General features: G+C 41.0%; 1 protein-coding gene across 2 annotated transcripts in view; it reads left to right on the top strand.

The window, feature by feature from the left end:
- Window positions 1-16,882, top strand: part of ggt5b (gamma-glutamyltransferase 5b) — a 31,099-nt gene extending 14,217 nt beyond the window's left edge. For both annotated transcript variants that reach the window (XM_067397564.1, XM_067397563.1), the window contains 9 exons: window positions 11,042-11,249; window positions 12,145-12,305; window positions 12,427-12,573; window positions 12,681-12,811; window positions 13,283-13,464; window positions 13,998-14,089; window positions 14,186-14,298; window positions 14,908-15,018; window positions 15,235-16,882. In XM_067397564.1, coding sequence (XP_067253665.1) covers window positions 11,042-11,249; window positions 12,145-12,305; window positions 12,427-12,573; window positions 12,681-12,811; window positions 13,283-13,464; window positions 13,998-14,089; window positions 14,186-14,298; window positions 14,908-15,018; window positions 15,235-15,381 — 1,292 coding nt within the window. In that variant the 3' untranslated portion in view covers window positions 15,382-16,882. The remainder of the gene's footprint in view (window positions 1-11,041; window positions 11,250-12,144; window positions 12,306-12,426; window positions 12,574-12,680; window positions 12,812-13,282; window positions 13,465-13,997; window positions 14,090-14,185; window positions 14,299-14,907; window positions 15,019-15,234) is intronic.

Here is a 16,882-nt window from a genome sequence, read left to right as displayed (position 1 = left end):
AAACTTTTACAAATTAAACAGACAGCACGAGATCAGTTCTACTTGCATCTGAATGGTCAAATGCACATAGTTGTCAAAATGTCCATCGTGTGGAGTATCTCACATAAATACAGTCGGTTATGCCTTAAGTGGACGTAAACAGGTGGGTGAAAGCAGGATGTGTCAATATATAATATCCATGGATTCGGTCTTAAAGGGACAGTAGGTTAATTAAATATTTGTCTGTCATTAATGTTAATAAAACAACAAAAGATGTTAAATAAATGTATACATGGTAATTAAACCTACTGTATATGATAAACAAGTTTTTTAATTTGTATCTCTATCACATTTGTTGTGTTGTTTGCATTTTGTTTGTAAATTTCTTTTTTACATAATTAAACTAATATATATATATATATATATATAAAATGGCAAAAGTTTTGGGACACTGCCTTTACATGCACATGAACTTTAATGACATCCCTTTCTTAATATGGAGTTGGCCCACCCTTTGCAGCTATAACAGCTTCAACTTTTTTGGAAAGGCTTTCCATAAGGTTTAGGAGTGTGTTTATGGGAATTTTTGACCATTCTTCTAGAAGTGCATTTGTGAGGTCAGGCACTGATGTTGGACAAGAAGGCCTGGCTCGCAGTCTCCGCTCTAATTCATCCAAAAGATGTTTTATCGGGTTGAGGTCAGGACTCTGTGCAGGCCAGTCAAGTTCTTCCACACCAAACTCACTCATCCATGTCTTTATGGACCTTGCTTTGTGCACTGGTGCACAGTCATACTGGAACAGGAGGGGGCCATTCCCAAAGTGTTCCCACAAAGTTGGGAGCATGAAATTGTCCAAAATGTCTTGGTATGCTGAAGCATTAAGAGTTCCTTTCACTGGAACTAAGGGGCCAACCCCTGAAAAACAACCCCACAACATAATCCCCCCTCCACCAAACTTTACACTTGGCACAATGCAGTCAGACAAGTACCATTCTCTTGGCAACCGCCAAACCCAGACTCGCCCATCGGATTGTCAGACAGAGAAGTGTGATTCGTCACTCCAGAGGACACGTCGCTACTGGACTCTAGAGCTAGGTGTAGAGGAAGTAAAAACCTGGGACAAGCATGAAGGGGGTTGATAGCGGAGTAAATTTGTTGCAGAAGTGAGATTAAACCTAATAGGCATATGATCCGAGATGGCAGTTTCCTCTACACAAATATTTTCTGTCGTTATCCCCAATGAAAAAAAGAAATCAAGTGTATGCCCGCGTTCATTTGTGGGACCAGAGACACATTGAAGTAGATTAAAAGAATCAGCTAGATTAAAAAATTCTTTGGTCATGGGTGAACCAGGACAACAGACATGTATATTAAAGTCACCCATAATCAAGATTCTGTCTGCAGATGGGACGATCACAGTTAAAAACTACAGTTAAAATTCATTAAGAAAGTTCTTATTATAGCCAGGAGGCCTATATATCAAGGAACAAATCACTGACGAGGGCACGTCAATCTTCATTATTTGAACTTCAAAGCTCTTGAAACTGTCAACAGGTTGTAACCTGCACTGTATCATGTTATTAAAAATAACAGCCAAGCCTCCACCCCGACAAGTTCACCACACCTCCATGTCTTGTCCCCCTCCATGTAGTCCAGGGCAATAGTGTTGATGTATCGGGGAAAACATGTATCAGATAGGAAGGTCGCAACTCCTCCGCTCGTCTGACTCCACTGTTTAGGATACTCAATTTCTTAAGCTTTACCAAAAAGCTTAAGTTATGACACCACTAACTGAGCAGCAAACGCCACTTTCGGACGCCATCTTTATTTTTCTAGCTCAACTGTCACAGAATGGAAAGCACAGGATTGTGGGATATCAAAGGCAGCTAAGGATACATCCATGCTTCCTTCAAAAATCGATCTGAGGAAGGTATCTCATGAGAGAGGAAGTGAAGCTAACATTGGATTCGGACGTGCCTTGATGCCTTACTACCTTGTGTCCTCAGAAGGCAGCATTTTCCAGTTTTCGGACGCAGCCATAGTGTGTGTGTGTGTATATGTGTGTTTTTACACATATAATATATAATATATATATATATATATATATATATATATATCCCGTATTCCACCATGAGAAATTTGGTCACCCTAGTTATATTAGAATAGAGGGAAAGCATAGGTAAGTAAGATTCTTTTGTGTTTGTTATTTTTCTCGGTAGTGAGGAAAGTTTAACTCTGAGTTGTAGTTTAGATTAGTTAGCTGATCTGAGTTTTGTATGTTTATATGTTCCTTTGTTGTTGTTGTTGTTTGTTTGTTTGTTTTTGTTGTTGTTGTTGTTGTTTTTTGTTATAGTTTTGGTACTTTTACTGCCAATAAATTTGATCGTTTTATCCTGGCCATTGCGATTTTGCTTATAACTTTTTCTGAACACCTTTTTATGTTGATCCCTAATCTGGGTTGTAACAGTTCCTATAAAAAAGTATGGGCTTTTCTCTTTTGTTTCAGACAAGTTTCATTTACTGCAAGTCTTGAAATTTGTCTTTCCATATTGCTCATTGTGATAAAGTCACATTAGCTGCCACCGCTGGGGAAGCAGCACTGGCACACACACACACACACACACACACACACACACACACACACACACACACACACTCCTTACCTCGCACATACTTACCTCATTCATTCTCTGTATCGTTTCTCCCAGCCGTTGCCGCTATCGTAGTAGCGGGTGCACACGCAGTCACGATAGCACATGGCCATTCTCCCATTACTCCATTCTCCTCCCGCCATCCATTCCATATACATTTCCCGGTCATTTCATACACCTACACTGCACATGTTGTCTTGTTTCGTCTCTGTGCTGTTTGTCGTTGTGGGCGTAGTCAGTCTTCTGGTGGGAAACACTGCGCTGGACAAACCGAACGATCGAGCGGCGGCCGCTTATGACGCCATGGCCTGGTCGCGCCGGCGTAGCGCAACCGGAAGCTGACGAAACCGTTGTCCATTGTGAATAGGTGTTTGAGTGTGTATTTAAATGTCCAGATTATGTGTTAAATGTATTATGTGTGATTGGATTATGTGTGTATTATTTATATATATATATATATATATATATATATATATATATATATATATATATATATAGGGATTAACTATTATTGTTTTATCATATTTAATATGAAATAGTTGAGGTATTTTGATGTGTATTATGTTATATGTACCCAAAGATGGGAGGGCCCAAAAAGGGGCCAAGCCAAAAAAAAGCCAGGCCAAACCTAAAGACAGTACTTGTTTACCAAGTCGACGCAAGAGTGCTACTGTGGTGCCTCGAGCAAATCTAAAAACCCCTTTCTTTTGTATATTGTGGATACCCGTGGATACCTGTATATATTTCATTGTTGGACTATTTACTGGTTTATTTTTCCTTTGTTGTTTCTTTGGTACTTTGGATTTTTATTTTTATTTATTTATTTATTTTTCTCTTTTGTGGACACTTGTATATATTCTTCACTGTGGACCAACTTTTGGCACTGTAAATAAATTACACTTTGCACGAAAAGTGCTTTGCGAGTGAGCCATCATTTTTTTACATCCCCTCACGGACTTACACTTCCTCCCCGAAGGCGAGCTGGTGGGCTCGTCTTCATCACATTTGGTGGCAGCGGTGGGATGGCGACTCACAAGACAGCGCCGAAGGGTAAAAAACCCAGGGCGGGTTTACGGTCCCAAGTGAAGGCAGCGTCAGAGGAGGAGACCTGGAATTCTGTTGAGACTACGGAGGATGAGGAAGGAGCCACGAGTCTTCCCAGAGTCTCACCAAAGCCCAGTCCACCACCAGCCAAGTCAATCACTCCTGACGCTACAGCTGGTGAGGGTATGATTTCCCTGATGCGCAGATTTCTTGACGCTCAAGAGGATAGAGAGGAGAGATATCATAGGGAGCTCATAGGTCTTCGTGAGTCCATCGTGCAGTCAATCCGTCCTGCTGAGACTTCGGTTGACGTGGACAGCGTACGAATGGAGCTACCAACGCCAGCACCGAAGGTATCCACAAGACACAGACTGGCCTACGTCCGAGACTCTCCGACTGTCGCCGCACCAAGAGAGCCGATGCTGTGGGCTGACCCGAAGATGCCGAGCTTCCAGCAGGGAGAAGACCTCGAGAATTATCTTCGGCGGTTCGAGCGTCTGGCCAGGACCTGGAGGTGGCCGGAGGAGGAGTGGAGCTATCATCTGGTTCCGTTGCTGACAGGGTAAGCATTGGAGGCTTACCTGGCAATGGACGAGGAGCAGGCTGAGGTCTACACTGACCTGAAGGAAGCATTGCTGGAGAAGTTTAACATATCTTCAGAGACCTACCGTCAACGCTTCCGATCATCTACAGTTCCAGCTGGAGAGTCACCAACAGAGACTTACCACCGGCTAAAGAATCTGTACAGGCGGTGGGTGCGACCAGAGGAGCACTCTAAAGAGGAGATCGGTGAATTCATCATCCTGGAGCAGCTTCTTCGGGTGCTACCCTACGACGCACGCACCTGGGTGAGCGAGCACGAGCCGAAGTCAGGACTGGCGGCAGCAAAGTTGGCTCAGCAGTACCTGAATGCTCATCGCGGGGGTCTTCGTACTCAACCACCCAGAGGTACTGTACATGGGGTTTCCCATAACACTGGGTCTGATAGGGGTCGTGTTGAACTATCTGACAATGCACAAGGGCCAAAGACAATGACCAAAGACTTGCTTTGCTTTCACTGCCAGCAACCAGGCCACAAAGCAGCTGTGTGTCCCGGCCGCAAAGCAAATCTTACAGGGTTTTGTTATGTGCCTAGGGAAGGGGACTGTGATTTTGACTCTGTGGGGGAGGGTCAGAATGTATGTGATGTGACTGTTAATGGACATGCACTGAAAGCACTCTTGGACACTGGAAGTTCTCTGTCAATGTTGAAACCATGCTTTGTAAATAATGTCAATTATGTGAACACTACCTCTGTTCAATGCGTGCATGGGGATATAAAGCATTATCCTCGAGCTGAGGTAATGGTGGAGGTACAGGAGCAAATGTACCTGCTTAATGTTGCCATTCTGGACAATTTACCAGCTGATATGATTCTAGGAAGAGACTTGCCAGTGCTACATGAACTCTTGCAATCTGTTACCAAGGACTCTGAACACTCTGTTGCCACTGCCACAATTAATTTGTCATGTCCTGCTCTTACTAGAGCCCAAGCCAGGGGAGGTCTACAGCCTTTGCCAGACTTGGATGGTAGTCTGTTGCAAGGCGGGACTAAAGGCCCTAAAAAGTCACGGCGCCAAAGGCGGCTTGCAAAGTACCTGGGTACCCCAGCCTCTGAAGCCTCAGTGGAGGGCCTTGAAGTTAATGGCTGGAGGGTCCCAGGGAACTTAGCACAACTTCAAAGGGAAGATGAAACTTTAAAACCTTTATTTGTCAAAGCTGAGTGTGAAAAAACATCAAATCTGTGCAATGAAGAATATGTGGTGATGAATGGTGTGTTGTATATGCGAACCAATGATGTGACTCGTTTAATTGTACCATCTTGTTGTCGTCCTCTTGTTCTGCACCTTGCACACACTGTTCCATGGGCTGGCCACCTGGGCCAACAGAAAACATACGCACGCATTAGCTCACGCTTTTATTGGCCCACACTATACACTGATGTACAAACACACTGCAACACATGTGCCATCTGCCAAAAGACGAGTGCTGTGTCCCAGCGGGGCAGAGAACCCCTGCAACCCCTCCCTGTTATCTCTGCACCTTTTAGGCGGATCGCCATGGACATTGTGGAGCCATTGGAAAAGAGCAGTGCTGGACATCGCTACATCCTGGTAGTCAGCGACTACGCCACAAGATATCCTGAGGCCGTCCCACTCCGTTCTATCACCACTCCCAAGATCATCCATGTCCTGGTTCAACTCTTCTCCAGAGTCGGCATACCTGAGGAAATTCTTACGGATCAGGGAACGAACTTCACGTCACGACTGATGGGGCAGCTGAACAAGCAGTTGGGCATCAAAGCCATCCGAACAACCCCCTACCACCCACAGACGGATGGTTTGGTGGAGAGATTTAACCAAACTCTCAAGAACATGCTGCGGAAGTTCGTTGCAGACACGGGACGAGACTGGGACAAGTGGCTACCGTTTGTTCTCTTCGCATACCGAGAGGTACCCCAAGCGTCAACGGGATTCTCACCGTTCGAGCTCCTCTATGGATGGCAGGTACAAGGACCCCTGGACCTGTTGAAGAAAGGCTGGGAGGAGGAACCTGCAAGCAAGATGGAGGAGAAAGGCAGCATTGTGCAGTATGTGCTAGAGATGCGAGATCGCCTGGAGCAGTACAGAGAACAGGCCAAAGAGAATCTACAGGAAAAACAACGAGCGCAGAAAAGATGGTATGATCAGCACGCCAGACTACGACAATTTCAACCTGGGCAGAAGGTTTTACTCCTGTTGCCAACCTCAATGAGCAAGCTACTGGCTAAGTGGCAAGGGCCATACACTGTGGTCCGCAAGATGGGACCAGTCACATATGAAGTGCATCATCCAAACAAGGGCAAGACCAGGCAGACCTACCATGTGAACCTGTTAAAGGAATGGAAGGAGCCACCCGGTAAGGGACCGGAACCATCTCTTCTGGTGAGGAAGGTGGAGGTGGAAGAGGAAGAGGAATCGGAGGATGCAAAGAGACAGCCGTCTGTGGTGAGCCTAGAGCACCTAGAATACTCCAAGAAGGAAGGGCTGCAGCAACTCCTGAACCAGTTCCCTACTTTGTTCCGTCAGAGGCCTGGACGGACCGAGCTGACCCAACATACCATCCACCTTTCCGACCCGACACCATCACGCCAACATCCTTACCGGGTGCCTGAGAGGCTGGTGGAACCCTTAAAGGAGGAGATCAGGGTGATGAAGGAGTTAGGAGTGATTGAGCCTTCATCAAGCGAGTGGAGCAGCCCAATGGTGATCGTCCCAAAGAAAGATGGATCCCTGCGTGTCTGCATCGACTTCCGCAAGCTCAACGCCCAGTCTAAGTTTGATGCATACCCCATGCCAAGAATAGATGATCTGCTGGAGAAAATTGGAAGAGCACAGTACATAACCACATTAGACCTGTGCAAGGGATACTGGCAAGTACCCCTCAACCCTGAGTCCAGACCCTATACCGCATTCCGAACTCCACTAGGACTATACCAATTCACGGTCCTTCCTTTTGGCCTGCACGGGGCACCGGCCACATTCCAGAGACTGATGGATCGTGTCCTTCAAGGTTGTGAGGACTGGTCTGCAGCATACCTGGATGATGTGGTAATCCATAGCAACTCTTGGACAGAGCATCTCCAACACCTCCAACAAACCCTAAAGAATATAGAAAAAGCAGGATTGACATTAAACGTTTCAAAATGTGAGTGGGCAAGGCAAGAGGCAAACTACCTGGGGTATCACCTGGGCAACGGACAACTGAGACCACAGATTGACAAGGTGGAGGCAATCCGAAGGAGCCCACAACCAAAGACTAAGAAAGAAGTGAGGTCATTTCTAGGGCTGGTGGGCTGGTACAAGCGATTTGTACCAAACTTTGTTTCCATCGCGGCTCCCCTGACCAATCTGTTGTCCAAAACGGTGATTAACCCTATCCCATGGACCGTTGAGTGTGAAACAGATTTCGTTACTCTAAAAGAAAAGATGTGCTCAAGTCCGGTCCTGCAGAGTCCAGACTTTTCCCAGAGATTCCTGGTGCAAGTAGACGCTTCTGCAACGGGGATTGGTGCAGTTCTTGCCCAGGGAACCGCCGGAGAAGAGAGGCCAGTTGTTTTCCTCAGCCGCAAGCTACTGCCCAGGGAAACTAGATATTCAGCGGTCGAGAAGGAAGGTCTTGCCATCAAGTGGTCCCTAGACAGCTTGCGCTACTACCTCCTTGGGCGAGAGTTCGACCTAGAAACTGACCACCGGGCCCTAACCTGGATCCAGTCCATGAAGGATCACAATGGCAGAGTCACACGGTGGTACCTCGCTTTGCAGCCATACCACTTTAAGATACGGCACCGACCTGGCAGACTCAATGTGGTAGCCGACTACCTGTCCAGGTTTCCGGCCAGTACGCGGCTTGGAGAGGGGGAAAGTGATGTGATAAAGTCATATTAGCTGCCACCGCTGGGGAAGCAGCACTGGCACACACACACACACACACTCCTTACCTCGCACATACTTACCTCATTCATTCTCTGTATCGTTCCTCCCAGCCGTTGCCGCTATCGTAGTAGCGGGTGCACACGCAGTCACGATAGTCAAAGTCAAAGTCAAATTTATTTATATAGCGCTTTTACAATTGGTAATTGTTTCAAAGCAGCTTTACATATTAGAAGCACAGAAAAAAAGGGAAGTGGTTAAAACTGTACAAACAAGCGTGGTAATATGTAACATATACAAGATGGTGCTACATTAAGCCAATGTCGGCTGACTTCCAGGGGTGGAAAAAACCCCCTAGGAGAAAAACCCAGCGTGCTAGCACTGGGAAAAAAGTCCTAGGAGGGAAAAAACCCCTTGGAAGATATATATATGTAAATGTATATGGAGATCAAAATCTGAATTGTACATTTTTATTATAGAGATTAAAAATCGATTATATATAAATATATGCAAGCGGATACGGGGATCCTGGGCTACGTTGTAGTCAGGTCCAGACGCAGGTTCTCCATCTGACCTGGATACGGCCTGGATCCAGCACCCGGCAAACCTCAGGATAAGCAGAGAGACAGATATTAGCGTAGATGCCATTCTTGTTCTGATGTACAGGTATATCTAGTGTTATAGGAAATGTTCTCGGTTCCGGCCGACCTAATTATTGCAGCGTAACAATCCTTTAACGGATTTGAAAAATGTTAATGTATTGATGATGTGTTATGTGTATGCAAGAGCAAAGAGATGTGTTTTTAGTCTAGATTTAAACTGACAGAGTGTGTCTGCTTCCCGAACAATGCTAGGAAGATTGTTCCAGAGTTTAGGTGCTAAATAGGAAAATGATCTGCCGCCTTCAGTTGATTTTGATATTCTGGGTATTATCAACTGGCCTAAATTCTGAGATCGCAATAAACGTGAAGGACTATAATGCATTAAGAGCTCACTTAGGTACTGGGGAGCTAAACCATTTAGAGCTTTATAAGTAAGTAGCAAGATTTTAAAATCTATACGATGTTTAATAGGGAGCCAATGTAATGTTGACAGAACTGGGCTAATATGGTCATACTTTCTGGTTCTAGTAAGAACTCTAGCTGCCGCATTTTGAACCAACTGTAGTTTGTTTAAAAGCCGAGCAGAACAACCACCCAGTAGAGCGTTACAATAATCTAGTCTTGAGGTCATGAATGCATGAACCAACTGTTCCGCATTTGTCATTGAGAGCATATGTCGTAATTTAGATATATTTTTTAGATGGAAGAAGGCGGTTTTACAGATACTAGAAACATGACTTTCAAATGAAAGATTGGTATCAAAGAGCACACCCAGGTTCCTAACTGAGGACGAAGGTTTAATGGAGCACCCGTCAAGTGTTAGAGAGTATTCAAGGTTTTTTCGTGAGGAAGTTTTTGGTCCAAAGATTAGGAAATCAGTTTTTTCTGAATTTAATAATAAGAAATTTCTTGTCATCCAGTTTTTAATGTCAGCTATGCATTCTGTTAGTTTTGTGAATTTGTTAGAATTTGTTATTCGATAGCACATGGCCATTCTCCCATTACTCCATTCTCCTCCCGCCATCCATTCCATATACATTTCCCGGTCATTTCATACACCTACACTGCACTTGTTGTCTTGTTTCGTCTCTGTGCTCTGTGTCTCGTTGTGGGCGTAGTCAGTCTTCTGGTGGGAAACACTGCGCTGGACAAACCGAACGATCGAGCGGCGGCCGCTTATGACGCCATGGCCTGGTCGCGCCAGCGCAGCGCAACCGGAAGCTGACGAAACCATTGTCCATTGTGACAGGTGTTTGAGTGTGTATTTAAATGTCCAGATTATGTGCTAAATGTATTATGTGTGATTGGATTATATGTGTATTATATATATATATATATATATATATATATATATATATATATATAATATATATATATATATATTATATATAGGGATTAACTATTATTGTTTTATCATATTTAATATGAAATAGTTGAGGTATTTTGATGTGCATTATGTTATATGTACCCAAAGATGGGAGGGCCCAAAAAGGGGCGGGGTTTGGCCTACAAAAGCCAGGCCAAACCTAAAGACAGTACTTGTTTACCAAGTCGACGCAAGAGTGCTACCGTGGTGCCTCGAGCAAATCTAAAAACCCCTTTCTTTTGTATATTGTGGATACCCGTGGATACCTGTATATATTTCATTGTTGGACTATTTTCTGGTTTATTTTTCCTTTGTTGTTTCTTTGGTACTTTGGATTTTTATTTTTATTTATTTATTTTTTTTTTATTTTTTTTTCTCTTTTGTGGACACTTGTATATATTCTTCACTGTGGACCGACTTTTGGCACTGTAAATAAATTACACTTTGCACGAAAAGTGCTTTGCGAGTGAGCCATCATTTTTTTACATCCCCTCACGGACTTACACTTCCTCCCCGAAGGCGAACTGGTGGGCTCGTCTTCATCACACTCATACTTGGGATTGGGGATTTAAGTAGATGTCTAACCTTAATATTAAACTTTGGTACATGACTTACAGTATTTGTAAATTAATTGCACAAATTATTACATTATTTGCTAACTGCATTCTTCTAATATTGTAATTTTGACATGCATTCTCTGTAAAGCTGCTTTGAAACGATATGTATTGTGAAAAGCGCTATACAAATAAATGTGAATTGAATTGAATTGAACTAGGAGCCTAGCAACACCCTGACAACTACACACAACATACTCATTAACATGCTAAAACTACTCCGAGAGGTGTCATGATTGAAATATCTTTACTGTAACTTTGATCAATTTAAAGCATCCTTTAATAAGGAAATCCCTGACTATTTTACATTTTATTTGTCCATGCATCTCACAGGAATTCACTGGATAGGCGTCCCAGGAGAAATCCGTGGCTATGAACGGGCTCATCAGTTGTATGGAAAGCTGCCCTGGGCCAAACTGTTCGAGCCCTCCATCAAGCTGGCACGAGAGGGCTTTCCCATGCCAAACTACCTCAATCATATCTTCCAAATAATTAAGAGGGAAAATTTAACTGAACAGCTAATTCACAGCACTGGACTCTGGTACTGTATCTTCTTCATCACGCTATAATGTTCAATACTGTTTATGACTGACATCTCATTGTAAGAGTTTATTTAAAGCCACGGGTATGATGAACCTTGAAGAACATTCCTAGTGATCAGTGTCAAAGAAATAGGTTATGACTTAGCCGCAGGCAAACCGCAGGAAATATTATATATTGTGTAAAGAGATACTTTCTGCTGCATGAATAAAAGCAGCATTGATTCTTTTACCAGTTTTCTATTTAATACCTTTTTGTCATTTGCGGAATTATATACTGTATTTGTGTAAATATGTAATGTGTTTATGTAATAAAGTTTTCTGTTATAATGTATATATACCTTTCAAAAGTTTGGGGTCATTAAATTCACCAAAAGTTACAGTAAAGATATGTATAATCACTTATAAAATATATCTATTTCAAATAAATGCTGTTCTAACTTTCTGTTCATCAAAGATTTCTGGAAAAAAACTTTATTACTGTTTCAATAATAATATGAAAAAGGAGAAAATTCAGCTTTGCCATCACATACATTTCATTTTAAAATATAATATAATAATGTTATTTTAAGATGTAAAAATGTTATCAAGTAAATACAACCTAAGTGAGCACATCTTACGACCCCAAACAAATCTTACCAACCCCAAACTTTTGAGCAATGTTCTCTCTCTCTCTCTGTTTTTTGTGTATGTGTATATATATATATATATATATATATATATATATATATATATATATATATATATATATATATATATATATATAATTATTTTGGGGTGAAATATGATTCAGACATGTTCTTGGCAGGTTTAATCACATTTTGTTTCAACTGGTTGGCTTGGAGTTTTCTGTCTGGTTTTAGAAGCTCATTTCTTTGTATACTGTATGTTCTTTAGTGAACTCTTCTGCCACAAGAACAAGACGTTTTTTGGCCCAGGGGACATCTTGAAGTTCCCCCGGCTTGCAGAAACCATGGAAACTATCGCCAAAGAAGGAGCTGATGCCTTTTACACTGGAAAAATCGCCAAAGACTTGATACAGGATGTACAAGCAAAAAGTACGTACTGTCTGTATACAAACAAACTGCATTCTCTGTAATTAGAACTGTTGTAGTGCTTCTGAAATGCAGTTTTATGGCAGATGTGCTTGTTTACACAGCTAACTTTTGGTTTTTACAGATGGAACATTATCATTAGAAGATCTGAGCACTTTTAAGGTCAGAGAGAGTGATGCGTGGACAGTCCAACTAGGAGAATACACGATGTACTTCCCTCCTCCACCAGCAGGGGGAGCGATACTGAGCTTTATCCTGAAACTGATGCATGGTGGGGTCTAGTAGTAGACAACAACAAAAAAATTCACCATGGCTTCTATGCCAACTGTTCTTAAACAGCTGTTATTTATAAATATTAAGCATCCCTTTTTTCCTCAGGGTTCGGGCTTTCTCCAGCCTCCAACAAAGGAGACCAGAAAACCTTGACTTTGCATCGCTACCTAGAGGCGGTTAAGTTTGCAAATGGACAAAAGCATAACCTTAAAGACCCCCTCTTCAGCTCCGGAGATGTATGGTTCCAGCTTTATTTATCATACTGTAGTGCCTGGGCTCATATTAAATTGACATGCTTTTCTGTCTGGAACATTCATTTTAAAATTACCCAAGAGAGTTTATGGTGTGCCTCAAATTGCTGCTGTTATATTATATTTGCTATTTTTGGCTGTAGTAAGCATAATATCACTGGACGTCTGTGTAGGTTTGAGTAAATACTATGAAGAGCCGGATGTTATTTCTTATGAAGGCCACACAAATGCAAGTGATTAATGGTTGAAATCAAATCATAATGTTTAACTAAGCATTCAAAGCAAGTATGATAAGAATTTCATTTAAATTAGCAAAATAACAAACAATTCCAAATCTGGCACACAAAAAAAAAAGAAAAAGAAAACCGACACCATAACAAACATCAGATTAAACGGAATTAATTTTTCCTGGGACATTATTATACTACATGTTTTTCTTGTGCCTTGTGAATGCAGATGATGTACATCAAAGATGAGAAGTTCATCAAGCGAATCAGGGATCTGATCACTGACGGCTCCACGCACGACGCCTCTTACTACAACATCACCCCGTCAGTCGACCGCTTTGGCACAACGCATGTTTCAGTGATGGCAGCAGATGGCACTGCTGTGTCAGTCACCAGCACCATCAACCAATTGTGAGACACATTTACAGTATATATATATATATATATATATATATATATATATATATATATATATATATATATATATATATATATATATATATATATATACACTTTTATTCAGCAGGGATGTAGTAAATTGATCAAATGCAACAGTAAAGAAAAAAATTCAAATAATGTTGATCATTCTAATATTGATATTAGAATGATTTCTGAAGGATCATGTGACACTGAAGACTGGAGTAATGATGCTGAAAATTCAGCTTTGCATCACAGGAATAAATGACTTTAAAGTACACTCAAGTAGTAATGTTATTTTAAATTGTAATATTTAACAATATTCCTGTATTTTTTATCATAATAAAGCATAAAAAAAACTAAATAATACCAACCTTTGCATTTTGAAATTTTATCTTTGCATGTTATGTCTCCTTTAATATTTTATTTTAAAAGAACAAAAAATAGTAATACATAATTTATTATTCAAATTATAAATAATATGATCCTTTATTTATAAAGTCTAATATTTTAATATCTGTCTTCAGGTTTGGGTCAGCCTTTTACTCTCCTAAAACGGGTATCATTCTTAACAACGAGCTTGCTGACTTCTGCGGCCAAGTAGATTCCATCAAACCAGGTGAAGATCCTTCACCAAATACATCATCTTATATTTTGCATGTCTTAAAACTTCATCACCATATTGTCTGTTTTCTGTTTTTAATTTTCTCTCCAGGCGAACAGCCTCCCTCCTCGATGGCTCCTACCATACTGCAGTCTGTGTCCCAGCAGAAGACTCTGGTGATTGGTGGATCAGGAGGAAGTTTCATCACCACAGCCATGGCCCTGGTGAGCTGGAGTCAAACTCCATTTGATATTAAACAAGTTATGGGAGTTATCAATGTTCAGCCTATTTTTGTCAACTACATAGTAATTTAATAGTTTTATACTACAAAATATAATAGTTTGATTAGGTTCTTTTCATTGAATATTCAGTTTCATCCAGGAAAAAGTCTGAATACAGTCAGTATTGACTGTATTGATTGATTCCTCCAGTTGATCGAATGGCACAGATGCAGTACATAAATATCCAACTGGAACCTAATTTAGTTTGTTTTATTGAAATTTTTATCAAAACATTTTAATCACCTATTTAATGTCTGTTTTCTCTTTTTTATTGGATGTCCATGGTCTTACTGTCTAAACTGTTTTGTAATTTTTCACAATAATAATAATTTGCTTTGCCTCTATTCGTTGAATATCCTGTTTCACCTAGAAAAATCATATTTTTGTCAGAACACTCCAGTAAAAAACGTAAATTGAGCTATAAAATTAAAAACGCATTAAAAACGATTGTCTGTGGTAGTCGACAGCATGCCACAGATGCATTGCAGAGATATCCTGTTGAAAATAACCTGTCAATAACCTGAACATCCACTTGTTCCCTTTCTCTTACAGTCCATTATGAACCACTTGTGGTTTGGGATGAACCTTAAGGAATCTATCGCTGCTAAAATAGTATATGTGGGCTCCAGTAACAACATCAGCTTTGAGAGTGGATACAACCAAGTAAGTCCTTTTGGAATTTGGAATTTCCGCTTTTACATTATGATGTCACCACAAATCTCATTGCCATAATCGCATGTTGTTAGTGTGGCCATACTGATTGTAATTGCTCTTACCTCCTCTGGAAACGCCCCGGTCACTGATTATAATCATTGATTTGTAACCGGTAATCAAAAGTGACTTTTAAGTAATAATATATTGTAATTTTCTTCTCCTCAGTCTGCTATTGAGGCGATGAAGGCATTAAGACACAACATGCAGAAAAACCCGTACTTTTTCAATGTGGTCAATGGAGTATCGAAAGATGGACAGTGCTTCACTGCCGTATCTGACGCCAGGAAGTTCGGCGGGTCGGCGGGATACTGACCCTGCCGTCAGCTGTTAGAGATTAGTGTGGTGATTCATCAGGTCCTGGAGGAAATGAGGGTGGAAGCAAAGGGTCAGCGCTCCCTTTCAGCGACACCTGTAGACACCATAAATTCAAACACGGGGTGATTGTGTACATGGGTGTATGTTGTTTCCATCCATGTACTCTTTTGTTGGACTCTTACAAAAGAGAATTACTGTAAGATTTGGGTGCATGTGAATATGTCTTGTATAACTAGTTGTCACATGGAGGAAAGGGCAATATCTCAGAAACCACACTAGGATATGTCCAAATAAGAGTCAACTATTTAAAGGGTTAGGATTTTATTAAAAATATCTTAATTGGTGTTCTGAAGATGAACGAAGGTCTTGTAGGTTTGGAACGGCATGAGGGTGAGTAATTAATGACAGAATTTTCATTTTTGTGTGAACTAACCCTTTAATATAGGTTGATTTTAAGGTTGAACTGTGTTTTTTTTTTTACCTTAAATGTCAGGTTGTGGTAAGTTGTCTGGAGTTGCATAGAGCGCTACAGTTATGATGTATTTTTGTAGGCCAACCCATAAGTTCGCATTGGTTCCCTTTGACAAAAACCAAACAGGATTTTTCCACTGGCTTTTGGATTAATGCAGAAAATACTCTCTGTGACCAACACAAGACTATGTTTCTTATACATTTTGTAAATCATGACAGTCTTCACAAATTAACCCAACTTTTATGAATTTTGACCCCTAAATACAATCGGCAGAAGTAAAAAGCTAAATGTAGGCTATAAACGAACTGCACCTCGAACGCATGGCTTCAACATTACCACTGTTAAGCTTCCGATAACTCTTTCAGTCTTTGTTTAAATTCATTTTCCCTGAAAGAACACGATTATACACAGAACATGGCTGTAAAAGCCCCTTTAAAGACAAGTCATTTCACTCAGCGGCCATCTTTGAAATGCCTCTCAGGCATTCAAGTGCAGCTCCTATCTCTTTGAATGGGAAAAGCTTTCCATTAAATTTCATATTTGAAATCACCAATGAAATCTGACAGCAAGAACTGTCTCATAAATTTTGTTTCTAAACGCTTGAATCATGACAAAAAACTGTATTTTTCAGGCTGGATCAATCCTAAATGTGCGTCTGACTGTTTCTAGCAACCGGAGCTTCTATTATTGGCTCTTAGAAGGCGGGACTTATTCCGCCATATTGTGCGTTGCACTTTCTCCCATTCAAAACAATACGAGTGACGCGTCTTGTGTTATTCTATAGTCTTTGAGGTTATGGTCTACAAAAATACATAATTCCTGTTACACTCTATTTGTTTGGTATTTTTGTATATGATACCTTTTACATTTACCTCTTTACCGACTTAAAATATTTGTTTTGTGACTGTCTACTTTGATTTTCAACTGTTTTTTTTTTTCCCTGGTCAGTAATATGGAAATCTTCAGTAGTTTTTTTTTTTTTGTAGCCAAGTTTTTTTAGCTATAAAACATGTGTCTATAAAGAAA

This window comes from Chanodichthys erythropterus, chromosome 10 (assembly GCF_024489055.1).
Source record: "Chanodichthys erythropterus isolate Z2021 chromosome 10, ASM2448905v1, whole genome shotgun sequence".
NCBI classification, from domain to species: Eukaryota; Metazoa; Chordata; class Actinopteri; order Cypriniformes; family Xenocyprididae; genus Chanodichthys; species Chanodichthys erythropterus.
Note: the sequence above shows the minus strand (reverse complement) of the source record. Positions and strands in the feature narration are given on the sequence as shown.